This window comes from Pyrus communis, chromosome 9 (genome assembly GCF_963583255.1).
Source record: "Pyrus communis chromosome 9, drPyrComm1.1, whole genome shotgun sequence".
Classification (NCBI taxonomy): Eukaryota; Viridiplantae; Streptophyta; class Magnoliopsida; order Rosales; family Rosaceae; genus Pyrus; species Pyrus communis.
In genome coordinates, this window is record NC_084811.1 from 11,608,382 (window position 1) to 11,623,101 (window position 14,720).

The 14,720-nt window shown below is 38.6% G+C and overlaps 4 protein-coding genes across 4 annotated transcripts; 3 read left to right on the plus strand and 1 right to left on the minus strand.

The window, feature by feature from the left end:
• Positions 1-1,377, plus strand: LOC137744046 (zinc finger protein ZAT5-like). The gene has a single exon (XM_068483908.1). It carries the CDS (start codon positions 292-294, stop codon positions 1,279-1,281), a length of 990 nt encoding a protein of 329 aa, XP_068340009.1. The 5' UTR covers positions 1-291; the 3' UTR covers positions 1,282-1,377.
• Positions 1,378-5,438: 4,061 nt separating this feature from the next.
• On the plus strand, positions 5,439-8,442 carry LOC137745403 (ankyrin repeat domain-containing protein EMB506, chloroplastic). Its single transcript, XM_068485355.1, has 6 exons — positions 5,439-5,706; positions 7,320-7,411; positions 7,495-7,573; positions 7,663-7,757; positions 8,025-8,120; positions 8,198-8,442. Exons 1-6 carry the CDS (start codon positions 5,532-5,534, stop codon positions 8,276-8,278), a joined length of 618 nt encoding a protein of 205 aa, XP_068341456.1. The 5' UTR covers positions 5,439-5,531; the 3' UTR covers positions 8,279-8,442.
• A 731-nt stretch (positions 8,443-9,173) lies between these two features.
• On the plus strand, positions 9,174-11,788 carry LOC137745441 (putative pentatricopeptide repeat-containing protein At3g01580). The gene has a single exon (XM_068485405.1). It carries the CDS (start codon positions 9,193-9,195, stop codon positions 11,779-11,781), a length of 2,589 nt encoding a protein of 862 aa, XP_068341506.1. The 5' UTR covers positions 9,174-9,192; the 3' UTR covers positions 11,782-11,788.
• Positions 11,789-11,816: 28 nt separating this feature from the next.
• Positions 11,817-14,486, minus strand: LOC137745442 (ras-related protein RABC2a). Its single transcript, XM_068485406.1, has 6 exons — positions 14,090-14,486; positions 13,594-13,662; positions 13,435-13,500; positions 13,155-13,276; positions 12,897-13,025; positions 11,817-12,719 (listed from the first exon to the last, which is right to left on the minus strand). The coding sequence occupies exons 1-6, from the start codon at positions 14,226-14,228 to the stop codon at positions 12,609-12,611; spliced, it is 636 nt and encodes a 211-aa protein (XP_068341507.1). The 5' UTR covers positions 14,229-14,486; the 3' UTR covers positions 11,817-12,608.
• Positions 14,487-14,720: the final 234 nt, after the last annotated feature.

The following is a 14,720-nucleotide window of genomic DNA, read 5'->3' on the forward strand; positions in this document are numbered from 1 at the left end:
CTTCCTTCTTTTATATATTTCTATATATAACTTCCAAGGTTGGGAATTAAAAACGCCAAGCTTGGCACAAAAACTCACGGTTACTATACAATTCATCACCTGGGCGGCTTTTTTTTAGACTCCTCTACTACTTAAAACTCGCTCTATCTCACCACTATAATTGCACCCTCCCCACTTTCTTAAAGTTGCTTCTTCATTTCCATCCATCTCTCTCTCTCTTCTCTCTCCGGTTTCAAATTTCGAAACGTTTTTCTTGGTAGGGTTGCTGGTGTTGTGCTGCTACGGATCGAGATGATGATGATGGAAGCTGCAGATCATCAAGATCAGGAGGAAGCTGTTTTGGGTTATAAGGATCAGGCTCAGATGATGATCATCAAGGGAAAACGCACAAAAAGGCAACGTTTGACTTCCCCACTTTCTGCCATAGCCACAACAGCTTCAAGCTCATCAAGTGCAGGCCATGATCATGATCATCTTCAAGACCAAGGCCTTGTGGGTCCCAGACAAAGGATTAGTACTGATGTTGGTCCCACAGCCTCACCAGCCACCTCATCTGATCAATTCACAGAGATCAGTACGGAGGAAGAGGAGGACATGGCAAACTGTTTGATTCTTCTGGCGCAAGGCAATTCTACCCCAAAACCCCAAAACCCTAATTTGGTTAACAACAATAAGGCGGCTTCAGCAGCAGCTTCGGCCGGGTTATATTTGTATCAGTGCAAGACGTGTGACCGGTGCTTCCCGTCGTTTCAAGCGCTTGGTGGACATAGAGCCAGTCACAAGAAACCCGGTAAGCAGGCTAACATTCACAGCACAATTCAAGACAATAAGAAAGCGTTGTCATTCGTGGAAGAAGTGGAGGAATTTGATCTGTTTAACAACACCAGCACCACGTTGTCATTACAAATTTCGAATAGGGCTTTCAGGGCATTGAACAGTGATACTACTAGTCCTTGTTATAACAAAAACAAAGCCAATAAGGTTCATGAGTGTTCGGTGTGTGGCGCGGAGTTCGCATCTGGTCAAGCTCTAGGGGGTCATATGAGAAGGCATAGAACATTAATCAGCACAGCAGCAACAACAGCAGCAGCGGAAGCCATGAGTAGTCATCCTCAGTCCCAATCGGAATCAAAGAGACCACGAAATGTTTTGCAGTTGGATCTTAATCTTCCTGCGCCGGAAGAAGAGCACCTGCAGGAAACCAATAAGTTTCCCTTTGGAGCCAAGAAGGAACAAGTCATCGTCTTCTCTGCCTCTCCTTTGGTGGGTTGCCAATACTAAAACACAGCTAGCTAGCTAGAAACCCACAATATCAATGCTACCCAATTAATTGTTAACATTATTTGTTACTCATTCAATATTCATTGTTGATTCTTTTATACAAGTCTAAATTTAATCATTTAGTTGAAATTGATCAATTCTTTAAGGGAATTAACTGTCTTGTGTATTAATTTTTGGTGACATTGTTCTTTTTTCTTGTGTGTGCCATGTGAGGGGATTTTCTAGTGTGTGTGTGTATATATATATATACACTCCGGCGTATTCCTACATTCCAAAGAACCATAGAATTTTCGTTATATGAGAGTGAGGGAAAGTTAAGGAGAGCATAGGGCATGGCAATTGGAATGATTTTGACACCACCAAAACCTCAACCGAAAGTATTAGGTTCGCTTGTTTGGTTTGCAAGAAAGCTAAAAGCATTTGTCTCTGTCTGTCTGTTTCACATAACTGACAAAAAGCATAAAAGTTTAAACGGATGTGTCAAGCAAAGCCAGTAGCTCTAAGCTAACTGCCCTTCTTTTATGGATCGATCCACCTTTGCATTTATATAAGAAAGTACCACACGCCCTTTTATTCCCTTTGTTACTTTATATCGAATTAAAATTACTATCTAGCATGATGGAAGTATAATTATTCCTAAACAGCATCACTCAAACGCTAACTAGTTGGTAAGCGTCAACGGTTACCACGGTTGAAAAACATTAATTGTACTTTCGAATCATAATGATAAAGGTATTTGTAAATGGGTATTTCATTAAATTAACGCTAATATTTTTTGCGTAGGGGAGTGAGATAAGCCTTACAATGAACTAGTAATAATGTGGTTTAAATTCGCCTTTGGCGAGAATCAATCCTAAGATCTCTCACTTACAAATGAAGGAATATCACTAAACTATAATACTAAGTGGCATAAACATTAATATCTAACTGCTACAAAAAAAAAAGATATATCATAAAACTGAAATTTGTTTGATAACTACTTTTAGTTTTCAATTTAAAAAAAAAATATATTAAAACTGTAAATTGAATGTCAAATTTTGAAAACTCAAGAAAGTAGTTTTCGGTTTTTAATTTTTTTTAAAATTAAACTAAAAAAAATAAAAGAAGTTACCAAATAAGATTTCCGTTAAAAAAAAAATGAAAACAAAAACTCTCAAAACGGCCTGGGGAGCCAACATATATTTCATTTACCACTGGTACATCTCATACTAGGTAATTAGGCATAACTTGTTGGGTTGTGGGCATACTCCAACATAACCAGTGGTAATGTGGCATGCAAAATGCATTACTTGTTTGTGGACTTGAATTGGATGCAAAGTACTCTAGAAGTTCAAAAGATTTCAATTAACTTGATGTACACGTTTGTAACTTCACGAGATGTGTTTTCATGTTAATTTAATAGTGTTTTGACTCACGTTTTGAGGCCTTTGCTTGTGACGAAGATCAGTTCACGCTTGACATGGACAAAAGAGTTCATACCTAGGCTGTCTCATCCTTCTTTTGACTTTGTTGTCAATATACAGAGTCATCACATTCTGAAACCTTGGTTGAAAGATAGATGCTTGGAAGTCACAAGGTTTTTCTAGCTATTTTTTCTTCGGATTTTTGCTCACCGCCCTTAATAGGTTGTGATTGTTGTAAATAGTATCTTATAATTAGCGTGATTATATAAATTTAGTAGTAATCCCCATGGAATTTGGAGATCAATTCCTCATAGACTTTGTATTACTTGTAAGAACAAGAAAACACATCATGATTAGTATAAATTAGCCTATTTGCACGCGCTTATGTGCTCATGAGAGACTTTTTTTTTTAATTTTTTAATTTTTATAATTACTCACGTTACTTGTGACCTTAATTTTTTTAAAACACCAATACATAGCATCTGTGGTTTTATTCATGTAAACAATTCTCAATAATGGTACACATGGTGATTTTTACAATGAGAAAAACTTACATATAAAGTTTTTCCAACTACTATTATATAGTAAGTTAATCTTATACTACGGTTCTTTGCTGTATTGGGAGTCATCCAATTAAGCAAAGCTCCCATGGCACCATATAAAAACTTGGTGATTCATATGGAAAATACAGAATTTAAGTCTGCCGTTCTCTTGCCCTCTGTCTCCCTCTGTCTCCCTCTTTCTCCTACGGCACCATGTACAAAATATAAATGGAAGCAAAGTAACTCTTACGAACCGAAATAGCAATTACAAATAAATCATAAAAGGGTTTATACAATAATGCAGTGATAAGCCAAAAAAATAAAGGGAAATCAAGTACCCCCAGTTCTAAGCCAAAAAGCAGAAAAATAGTGTGTGGATATAATTAATTAATTTGTAAGTCTAAATCTTGTTTGAAATTGTATGTGGAACCACGAGCCGGAAGCCCGGCGAGCCGTGATTTGCCTGGTGTCCAACCAAAGAGAACGACGTAGTACGCTGTGGTTGTGACAAGATGACATGTTATTTGCGACATGTTATCTCCTTCCTCGAGCCCAGACGCCACCGCCGGTTGCATCTCTTCTGAAGCCGAGCTGGACTGGTGCTACAGCCCTCCAAACGATTGTGGTCGTCATCCTGGAAATGGTGGCAATCCTCGGATAACCTAGAACCGAGAGAATAATTAAGAATCTTGTTGGAATTTCTTGGGCTTTTGTCAGATTTGAGTAGCTGCCGTCCATCTCGATGGGGCCGACCTCTAGCATGATCTTTATGCCAGCCATGTGAGCCACCAAGACCTCGAATTCCAATGTCGAGCATCGTCTCTATTATCGAAACCCTAGATCTCATGGCCCCTACTCATTTCACCGACGTCGAGCTTACTCCGCTGTGGGATCATGATTTTTCAAGGCTAGAGTAATACATGTCAGAATACGAATACCTTAGGAGTTTGGTTATGGATTCAACAGCTTCTCAACATAGTTGAATAAACAGAGCAACGATGCCACCATCATTCTGTTCCAAAGCAATGGGCGAAGTTGTCAGACTTCACTGAGATTGACCATGTTTATTATGCAAGATACAGAAACCTAATCCAGCGCAATGAATCACCAGGTATCCTATAATCTTGAAGTCTTTATAATCTAAAGATTGGTGTGCGCTACAAGATTCTTCTGGGATTCTCCGGTTTTAAGGTCATTACCTTGACTAGTAAAAATACACATTTTTTAAAATTCATCTCTGAAAACATAACTATTGCACATTTATTCTCTTGTCTAATACTTGAGTCTTGTAATAATGGGCCTGATTAGCTCAAAAGGGCTGAAAACCAGACGCCATACGACATCATTCCATGCTGTAGCCCGAGCAACAGCTCTGCTTGGTGCAGCTCAGAGACGGCGCGACTCAACGCTTGGGTTTGGCTGCAGACCAACCAACGCAGCGGTGCGACTTGGCTCGGCGGCGACTACTTCAGGTCGCGACTGGCCAAGGTTTCCCTTTTTTTTTTTTTTTTTTTTTTCGATTTTCGGGTTTTCAGAACCCTAATTCATGCTTTTATTTGCTTTGGGTTTCTTTTATCACAAAATTCTACATAGCAATTTCATCAAGATATATAAATATCAATTGCTAATGCATGAACATCCTTTATATATATATATATATGCAAATACAATATATATAGTCATAAAATGATGAATAATAGATTGAGAATTCGTGCATCATAGGAATGTTTTTATGCAAACGGAGCTAATAAAATATTAAGTTTGTGTTTTAGAAGAATTTAATTGGCAAAAAACGAAAATTGAGCCTTTGAATTTATAGAAAAACCTCCTCCACGAACCTTCAGTTCCTTAGCATTAGCAAGATCGTGCTGAAAATGTGTGGTTGGTATATCTAGCTGAAAAATTATAGAGTGTAAGAGAGAGAGGTGCACCAAGGGTGTAAAGAGAGAGATTTGGTGAATTTTGAAGTGTGTTATCTCAACGCATTGTGTTTTTATTTATAGTACTAGAAAAGTAAATTTCTTACCGTTTAGATTTTACAATTGAAACGGACACTATATGAAGAATACTAGAACCTTAATAAGATTTATATAATCAAATTTCTAACCGACCACAACAAAATAGAATTTTTGTATTTTTTTAGTATACAATTTCAATTTTGCAAGAGGCTGGTTTCCAAATGCCCAAAACTGTAATTTTAACAAAGGACATATAAATGGCGCAGCAGCACCCCCTCTAAACCCCTAAAATTCGAACACTCTCTGGAGACGCAGCGAAACAAAAACCCCCAAAACTTCACAAGACAATGGCGGTTCCAGGGCGGAGGAATGGTCTGATGGAGGAGGAGGACAACGAGGACGAAAACGCTCTGTTCGAGGAAGAGGGTTTGGAGGAGCTTGACGCTCAGGCGCCTCCCCACCTTCGCGCCATCGCAGACGCCTCTCAGCAGGGCGACCTCGACGCCCTTCGCCTCGCTCTTGGTATAGCCACTTCTCTTTTCCAGCTGATTTGAACTTGATTTCTTAATTGGTTGATTATGATTTGATTTAGTTATTTTGCGTAATTTTGCTATACTTATCGACCCCAATTAACTTAAACAACTTAATTTCCCGAGTATTTTCAGTGCAGTTTGGTTGCACAAGCTTAATTTAGTTTGTGTTTGACTGATTAGAGTACCTAGAAGCTTTGGTTTCGTTTGATAACTACTTCGTTATTAGCTTTTAGGTTTTTGTTTTTGTATTTGGATTGAGGAAAGTATATGGGCGAAGAAAAAAAAGAAGAAGGAATGAACACAAATTCTTGAAAGAGGGAACAACGGGTCTGTTTGATAAGGACTTCGTTCTAAGTTCTTGGTTTGTAGCCAGTAGCAGAGCTACACTAGGGGCACTGTATGCTCACGACCCCAATAACCCAGTGCTCCTTCTTGTATTTTGTTGTCTTGACCTCATAATTAGTTCAAAGAAGACCAAATTTGATGCTGTAGTTGGAGCGGTGCTAGGTATTTTGCATACCATCCAATTGGAATTTGGCTTCATCAATGGGACTGGAGATACAAATTTTACTTCCTAATTCATCTTTCGCTTGCCAATTAGAACATTACAGAATTCATTTAATTACATCTCACATTAATTGTTTCAGCAACTAACTTCTTATTAAGTCTTGAATTTGATCACAATTTACATTATCATACCTACCATCAATGATGGAGTTTTAGTTTTCTTTTCAATGGATTGAATTGATCTAATAATTGAGCATTTGTAAGACTCATGGCAACTGATCACATATATTTGGTAACTTTTTGAATACAACGATATATTTATACTGAAGGGTGGGGGAATGAATTGGTTGTGAACTCATCATTCACGAGACTCGAACCTAAGAACTCTCACTTACAAGTGAAGAGTAATAGCATTAGATAGTAGTATTAAGTGAGACATGTATTTATACTTATAAGTAGGTTAATTCATTAAGTTTTTTTTTCCTTGTGAAAAGCTTATTTCTCATGACCCCATTTTTACAAAATTCTGGCTCCGCCACTGTTTGTAGCTTTAACTTTTTGTGTTTGGATATGAGGAAAGTATGCGGGGAGAGGAATGAATGAAAACAAATTCTTGAAAGAGGGAACAATGGGTCCTTTTTATAAGGACTTCGTTCATAGTTCTTAGTTTGTAGCTTTAACTTTTTGTGTTTGGATACGAGCAAAGTATGCGGGGAGAGGAATGAATGAAAACAAAACTTGAAAGTGATAATTAATGAGCATGGTTTTTGATTTTTAATTTTAGTTTTGTGTACGTTTTATTATACATTTCTTCTACATCATTCCAACCATCATTCTTCTACGCATCTATGTACTTCCCCTCTATCTTTAACATAAAGATAGAAACCAAAAACTAAAAGCAAAATGATTATCACAAGGGCCGTTTGATTTTATGTGTTTTAATACCTGCCCGCTTTAGTTATTTCGTTGGACCAATATGCACGATTCATTAAATTTGTTTTCTTGGGGTATTTAATTTCTCAATTTTGATTTCTGGGTATTATTTAATTTATACCGATGCTTTCCCGATTCCCCTTCTTTCTGATTTGTGTACAGATAACTTAGTAGGCAGCATTGATGATGCAGTGGAAGATGGAGACACTGCTCTCCATCTGGCCTGTCTCTATGGTAATCTTTCTTGTGTCCAGGTCAGTAGTCTGCTCAATTTGTAGTTCTATTTTTATTTCGTTGGAAGTGGTACTTTGAGCTGAAAATAATTGTGTCGATATAGTTACTTTTGGAGAGAGGTGCAAATTTGGAGGCTAAGGATGAAGACGGAGCAATTCCTTTGCATGATGCTTGTGCTGGGGGTAGGGCTATAAGAACATTATAACTATTAAGATGTATAAATTATCTTTCTATTCGATTTTTTTTATTTTTCCTCAAATGACTGATGCAGGATACACCGAAGTAGTTCAACTTTTAATTAACAGTGGTAACGATGCTGAGCGTGTAAAGAGAATGCTAGAAACAGTTGATGCCGAAGGTGACACTGTGAGTATATCTCAAATCACATCCTTGTAGTGTTTGACATGGGAATTCAAATAGTGGATAAAGTTTTGTGCATATTCCAGAAGAAACTAGTATTGGCACTTCAAAAATCTAATTGTGCACTCTTCATAAGCGTCTTTCTAAATATAAAAACTTTGGAGTGTACAATTAGAATTTTGGAGTAGCGATAACAATTCCCTTTCTAAATGGGGACTCTATTAAAAGTTGCACTATGGACTTATTTTCGTATATGTTCATGTTCTTCTGCAGCCTCTCCATCACGCAGCAAGAGGTGAGCATGCTGATATCATAAGATTGTTGCTGGCTTCTGGAGCTTCACCTACCAAGGCAAACCTATACGGGAAGGTTTGTGTTTGAAATTCTATACTTATTAATCGTTTCTGCGATAGTCTGTTGTGGCGTCTCACTGAAAATTCTGGCAGATCCCAAGTGACTTACCCGAAGCCGACACAGAAGCTAGGAGAATTTTGGAGGCTGCTTCTGCTGCTACGACGTGCCAGTAGGCTTTACTATCAGATTTTTTTTTTTTTAAGGATCTCGATGTGCTCTGCTTTTGTTGATGATCAGTCAGCAACACCAAATTGTTGAGGATTTTCACCTCTTTGTTTATTATTACAGTTTCAGATTTCAGAATATCGAATGCAGAAAAATAGCTCGGTTTCTCTGACTCCAGATGTGCATTTTTTTTTTTTTTTCTCCGCCTTTTCAACGCTTTCGTGGGTTCTTTACGCTTATCGTTAGTCACCGCTCAAATGCACTGAAGTGAGACTCATCAGAAGACAATTTCTCAATATTGTAGTTCACTAAAGGCTTCGTGCAGGTTTATGCTCGAAGTCTGTTCTTGACAGTAATAGTGTAAAGCCCCGTGTTTCGGGAGTGCTGATTAAAGTCGACCTCAGGTGCAATGTTAAATGCTCTTAACACCAAAAAATAAAAGAAGATCCCTGACGGAGATCTGGTGTATGCTTTTTTCTACTAGTATATGTAATATACAATTCTATGAGCTTTTTGTCGTCAACTAATTGATACGTTGCGATAGATATTGCCTATCCAAAATGACTTGCATGAAACAAGATATTATTTCTCTCATGACAATACATTATTGGATGAGAATGTCACATCGGAGATGAACTGATTTCACGTAATGTTCTCTCATTGTGAAGATACCAGACAATGAGAGATTTTTTCATGCATTCATTTTTTCCTGTACCGAATACAAGTCGATACACTACATGTCATAATGTAAGCAAAGAGATGTTTTTCAATTTATTTTTATTTGTATTACGAAACATGATATACTGACTTGTGTTCCGGTTATACTGAAAATCTAGCACAACGTGATAACGTTGAAAAAAAACAAACATGACAAATAACATCATCTCACAATCTCCCGCCATATGTGAAGGGAACTCTGCCAATGGATATACCTGTCAACCTAAGCCTGCAAACACCACCTCCCACACCCGAACAGCTCCAAATCCAAAACCCAAAACCAGAAGACTGGAACTTGATCATAAAGCACCACGCCAGGCTAAAAAATGACAGTGCAATCCTCTCAACATATACCCAGATGGAATCTCTTGGAGTGGCACCGGATAGCGCCTCTCTGCCTCTGGTTCTCAAGGCATGTGCGAGGCTGGGCGCCGTTGAGAGAGGCAAGGGAATACATTCGAGCATTCGGAACACGGGTCTGATGAAAGATGTTAGAATTGGGACTGCCCTTGTCGATTTTTACTTCAAAGGCGGGTTTGTTGATGATGCAGTTGACGTGTTTGATGAAATGAAGGAGAGAGATTTGGTTTTGTGGAATGCTTTGATACATGGGTATGTGGGGTGTTGTTGTTACCGGGAGGCTGTGTTGTTGTTTTTGCAGATGCAGAATGAGGGATTGAGACCGAATTCACGTAGTGTGGTTGCATTGCTTTTGGCGTATAGGGAGGTTTCGGAGTTGAGATCAGGAAAGGAGATACATGGGTTTGGTTTGAGGAATGGACTCCTTGATCTGGATGCTCATGTGGGTACTGCATTGATTGGGTTTTATCTGAGATTCGACATCAAAATGTCGCGCCTAACGTTTGATTCGATGGTTGTGAGGAACATTGTTAGTTGGAATGCAATAATTACCGGTTATGTTAATGTTGGGGAGCACCTGATGGCCTTGAAGCTTTTTTTGCAGATGCTTGCGGATGGTGTTAAGTTCGACTCTACTACACTGCTGGTTGTTATTCAAGCCTGTGCAGGAATTGGATCTATTGAACTGGGCAGACAAATTCATCAAATGGCTATCAAGAATAGTTACAGTGGTGATCTGTTCACAGTAAATGCATTGCTCAATATGTATACCGAGTGTGGATGTTTTGAGTTGTCGCGTGAATTGTTTGAAGCTATCCCCAACCGCGATGTTGCTTTGTGGAACTCCATGATATCTGCATATGTTGAATATGGCTTTTATGAGCAAGCTTTGAGCTTGTTTTCTAGAATGCGAATAGAAGGAATCAAGGAGGACGAAAGAACTATTGTTGTAATGTTGTCGGTGTGTGAAAATTTAGTTGATGGCTTGAGGAAGGGTAAAAGTTTGCATGCTCTAGCGAGGAAGAGTGGGATGAAAATCGATGTTTCCCTGGGGAATAGATTGTTGAATATGTATGCTGAGCTGAACTGCGTTGAATTTGTTCAGAAGGTTTTTGCTGAGATGAAAGATTCAGACGTTATCTCATGGAATACTCTCATCCGGGCATTGGCCTGCAATGGATTACAAGACGAAGCATGGAAAATGTTTGCGGTGATGCGAGATTCTGAAACTAAGCCTAACTCGCACACAATAATCTCTATCCTCGCTATTTGTGAAGATGGAACTTGTGTAAATACAGTGCAAGCAATTCACGGTTTTGTGATAAAACATGGGATTGAAGTTGACCTCCCTTTAAACACTGCACTAACAGATATGTATATGAATTGCGGTGAAGAAGCAACAGCTAGAACTTTATTTGAGGGATGTTCCAGCAGAGACGTGATTGCATGGAATTCTTTGATTGCCAGTTACATCAGGAACAATGAAATTGACAAAGCTCAGTTACTCTTTAGCCGTATGGTTGTAGAAGTGAAACCCAACTCGGTGACGATCATAAATATTCTATCATCATGCACCCAACTTGCCTCTCTGCCTCTAGGTCAATGCTTGCATGCTTATGCAACTAGAAGGCAACTCTCTTTTGGTTTTGATTTACCTCTTGCAAATGCTTTTACATCAATGTATGCAAGAAGCGGGAGTATGCAAAATGCTGAAAATATCTTTAGAATTTTACCGACGAGGGATATTATTTCATGGAATGCCTTGATTACTGGGTACAGCATGCACGGTCAAGGATATGATGCTATTCGCGCGTTCTCACGAGTGATACAAGATGGTTTCCGTCCAAATGGGGCAACTTTTGTAGCTGTTCTATCTGCTTGCAGGCATTCTGGTTTGATAGAGATAGGATTGCAGCTTTTTCACATTATGGTACATGATTTTAAGATATCACCTGAGCTTGTTCACTATGGTTGTGTTGTTGACCTTCTTGGTCGCGCAGGCCGATTAAATGAAGCTAAAGAGTTCATCGAATCAATGCCTATTGAACCGGATGCATCAGTGTGGAGAGCCTTGCTCAATGCTTGTCGGATTCATTCTGCCACTGAGTTAGTTGGAACTGTCTTTGAAAAACTTGTCGAATTAGAACCCATGAATGCGGGGAATTATGTTTTGGTATCTAATATATACGCTGCAGCAGGGCTGTGGTTAGAGGTCAGGCAGACAAGAACAATGCTCAGGGAAAAGGGTTTAAAACAGCCTCCGGGAATAAGTTGGATTGTTGTAAAAAGTCAGGTTCACTGTTTTGTTGCCTCAGACACATCACACCTTCAATCCGACGAAATTTATTTAATCTTAAACTCACTTTCAGTCCTAATCAAAGAAAGTGGATATATTCCTGATCTTCAATGGGTTTTCCGAGATGAAGAGGGTTAGGTAGAAAGAGGGGTAATAATCTTGTTGTTCCGCATATTGCTGAGGATTGCAAGGGAAGAACATGAAGAACTTTGTCTTCACTGGATTCTTACTTAGCCTTCAAGAACGATTATTGAGATGCCGTGACATGAAAGAAAATCTACCAGGAATATGAGTTTCTCAAAAGCATGGAAGAACCACTGAGCAATAGCAGCAATTACAAACATGGAAGAGCTCTCAATTTTAACAGGTTTGGTTATTTAGTTTCCGACCAAACTGTTTGTAGTTAACAAAGGCAGAAAACACACTTTCCTGCACCTGTTGCACGAAACGGGTGTCTCACATTTGCTATATCATTTGAGAGGCACACGACACAACCATAAATGTGAAACACTCGTTTCATGTGACGGGTGCAATAAAGTTTTCTTCTAGCAATGATCTTGCAGAACTTAACATGTGGGGATGTACAGAAAACTTATGGGCATTGTCCTATCATGTCAGGAAGTGGGGTTTTGCAAGTCGCTATTGCTACAATTTTAGACATCCCAACATGTCCATGTATATATGTATTCACTGTCGTAACACCAAACGTTTCTAGTTTTATATAACATAGTCCATGTACATGTATTAAATGTTGCTCATGAAAACGTTTCTTTTTCCATAACATGGCCGAAAACAAGGAGATTACATTTACACAAGCTAATAAGTACGTTATATGTGTGCGAATTTGTGCATTATATGATTGAAACAAACATTTATGCAGTAAGACGAAAACAAATCAAAATTACATACACATTATCTCTTCATGATGGGAGTCAAGCTTCATATGATGTGCGCATGACGCCAATTTACGAGCAACAACTACCGCTAGGTGGTGCTTGATTTTCCCGTTTCTGCTTCAAAATATTTCTCTTTGCCACTGTTGAACCTTCTTCCAAGAGACTAGGAACCTCCATTATCTGTTGCACAATCCCAATTGATTAGAATTAGGAACAGAAAAAATGTACCGTATGTCCATAACCTCGTACGAAAACTGCTTTGAGCTATTAAGTAATTAGCATTTAGCAATATGATTAGAAAGTTATACTGCTAAAATTATCTTAACAAGTTTTTAGGGACAACTTTCTCAGAAGTACCTTCAATGCTAGCTCTTCGAAGCAGTGCTCCACATTTTCTCGAGTTTTAGCGCTACATTCAAGAAACAAACATCCAAGATCTTTTGCAAGTGAGATCCCCTCTTCCCTACTTACAGCCCTTTCCGATTCCTGAAATCGCAAAGAATTGATTTCGTAACTTGTTCAAGAAACTGAGATAACAAGAAAGGTTTCACCAGAGACCGGACAGCTAAAAACATGGAGTTTCTCAAAGATGGTCACGGAGAACACGAAACTTACTCTATCAACTTTATTCCCAACAAGCATCTTGACACAGTCCTGGTTAGTCGAATACAGTTCCACTTCTTTAGCCCAGACATCCGATAAGTTCGTAAAGGTGTCTCTCCGGATCACATCATACACTAAAACAAAGCAGATGATTCTATGATAAGGAAACAGATGCTACCAAGAGAAGCGGGAGAAGTATATTCGTGTTTACTAGGTGAATCCAATGCCACATTTTCGTTACAGAAAACACAGAGATTTCGAGACCAAAATGGCGAAAGTTTTGATAATGTACCGAGGATGATTCCTTGGGTATTTCTGTAGTAAGAGCTCGTTAACGTTCTGAACCTCTCCTGTCCAGCTACAATATTACACAATGTGATTTGGTATCTTATGAGACAATTTCCCAATTTCATCAAATATAATGATGTGAAAACTTGGTGTAAAGCTCTACCTGTGTCCCAAATTGTCATCTTGATTTTCTTCCCAGCTACAGTGAGAAGCTTGATTTTAAAATCTACACCTACAAACAATGCAACAAAATTCATCAAATGTACCGCAATGGTTGTCCCAATCAGTTCAAATTGACTACACCCCCTAACTTTTTCGAGCCTGTTCCTCGATATTCCCCAAAAAAATTATTTCTCTTTTATTGACGGTACACTATTCTAACTACCTAAATCTACAAGAAGATGGATTCGAATTTAACTGCAACAGTGTAGGTGCACTACCTAATTGACCTAACCCGCGTCTGCAATATTCTCTTCTTAATCATAAGGATATTACTTAGTGGCTAATCGACTTTCAAAAATCCAAACATAGATCCAACAGTAATATACTATTTGGTTGCTTAGTTATCTACATTTCATCTCATTAGACCACTAACACAAGAATTAGCAAAATGACATTTTTATCACCTCCCAAATGAAGGGTTCAAAAGTTGATAATACCAATGGTGGGGGCAAGATCGTCAACAGAGTTGGAGATGAAGCTAACAAGCAGACTACTTTTGCCGACGGCGGAGTCTCCGATCAGCAAGATCTTGAACGAGAGATCGCAGTTGCTGCTGCTCTGCCCTGAAGAACCCATTTCAAACCACTCTCTCTCTCTCTCTCTCTCTCTCTCTCTCTCTCTCTCTGCGGTGATGATGGCTGTTTTTTCTCTCTGAACTGTCAATCTCTTTCTCTCTCTAAAAAGTAGAGAGAAGAAACGTACGTAAGGGTGGAGGAGGAGAGACAGCGAAGGAGAGAATGAGGAAAGGTGGTAATGGCAATGGAGAGAATCAATGCAGCTATATCTCCTTTTTTGGAGTGGAAAGAGAAGGAAGGAAAGAGGTTTAGAAACAGAGAAGAAAAAGTTAAAGAAAAAACGGCTATTATACATGAACTGCATCACCTACCCTTTTTTGCTTTCTCGTTTTTAAGATAAACGGAATTGTTATTAACACTAAAAAAAAATCATTATACGCTTCAAACTTTTTATATTAGGAAAGAAGAATACACTTATGAGAAGTGTAAGATGAGATTTTTGGAGTGCCAATAACAGTTCCCAAGATAAATTACATTGTATCACCTTAACTTT

Excerpts from the sequence above, each read along its gene's own strand:
- LOC137745442 (XM_068485406.1), bottom strand. The coding sequence starts at position 14,228 with ATGGGTTCTTCAGGGCAGAGCAGCAGCAACTGCGATCTCTCGTTCAAG. Across the intron at positions 13,663-14,089 it reads CGATCTTGCCCCCACCATTG|GTGTAGATTTTAAAATCAAG; the intron begins GTATTATCAACT and ends CATTGTTTGTAG. Across the intron at positions 13,026-13,154 it reads TTGGGAATAAAGTTGATAGA|GAATCGGAAAGGGCTGTAAG; the intron begins GTAAGTTTCGTG and ends TTGCGATTTCAG.
- LOC137745441 (XM_068485405.1), top strand. The coding sequence starts at position 9,193 with ATGGATATACCTGTCAACCTAAGCCTGCAAACACCACCTCCCACACCC.
- LOC137744046 (XM_068483908.1), top strand. The coding sequence starts at position 292 with ATGATGATGATGGAAGCTGCAGATCATCAAGATCAGGAGGAAGCTGTT.
- LOC137745403 (XM_068485355.1), top strand. The coding sequence starts at position 5,532 with ATGGCGGTTCCAGGGCGGAGGAATGGTCTGATGGAGGAGGAGGACAAC. Across the intron at positions 7,412-7,494 it reads GTAATCTTTCTTGTGTCCAG|TTACTTTTGGAGAGAGGTGC; the intron begins GTCAGTAGTCTG and ends GTGTCGATATAG. Across the intron at positions 7,758-8,024 it reads TTGATGCCGAAGGTGACACT|CCTCTCCATCACGCAGCAAG; the intron begins GTGAGTATATCT and ends GTTCTTCTGCAG.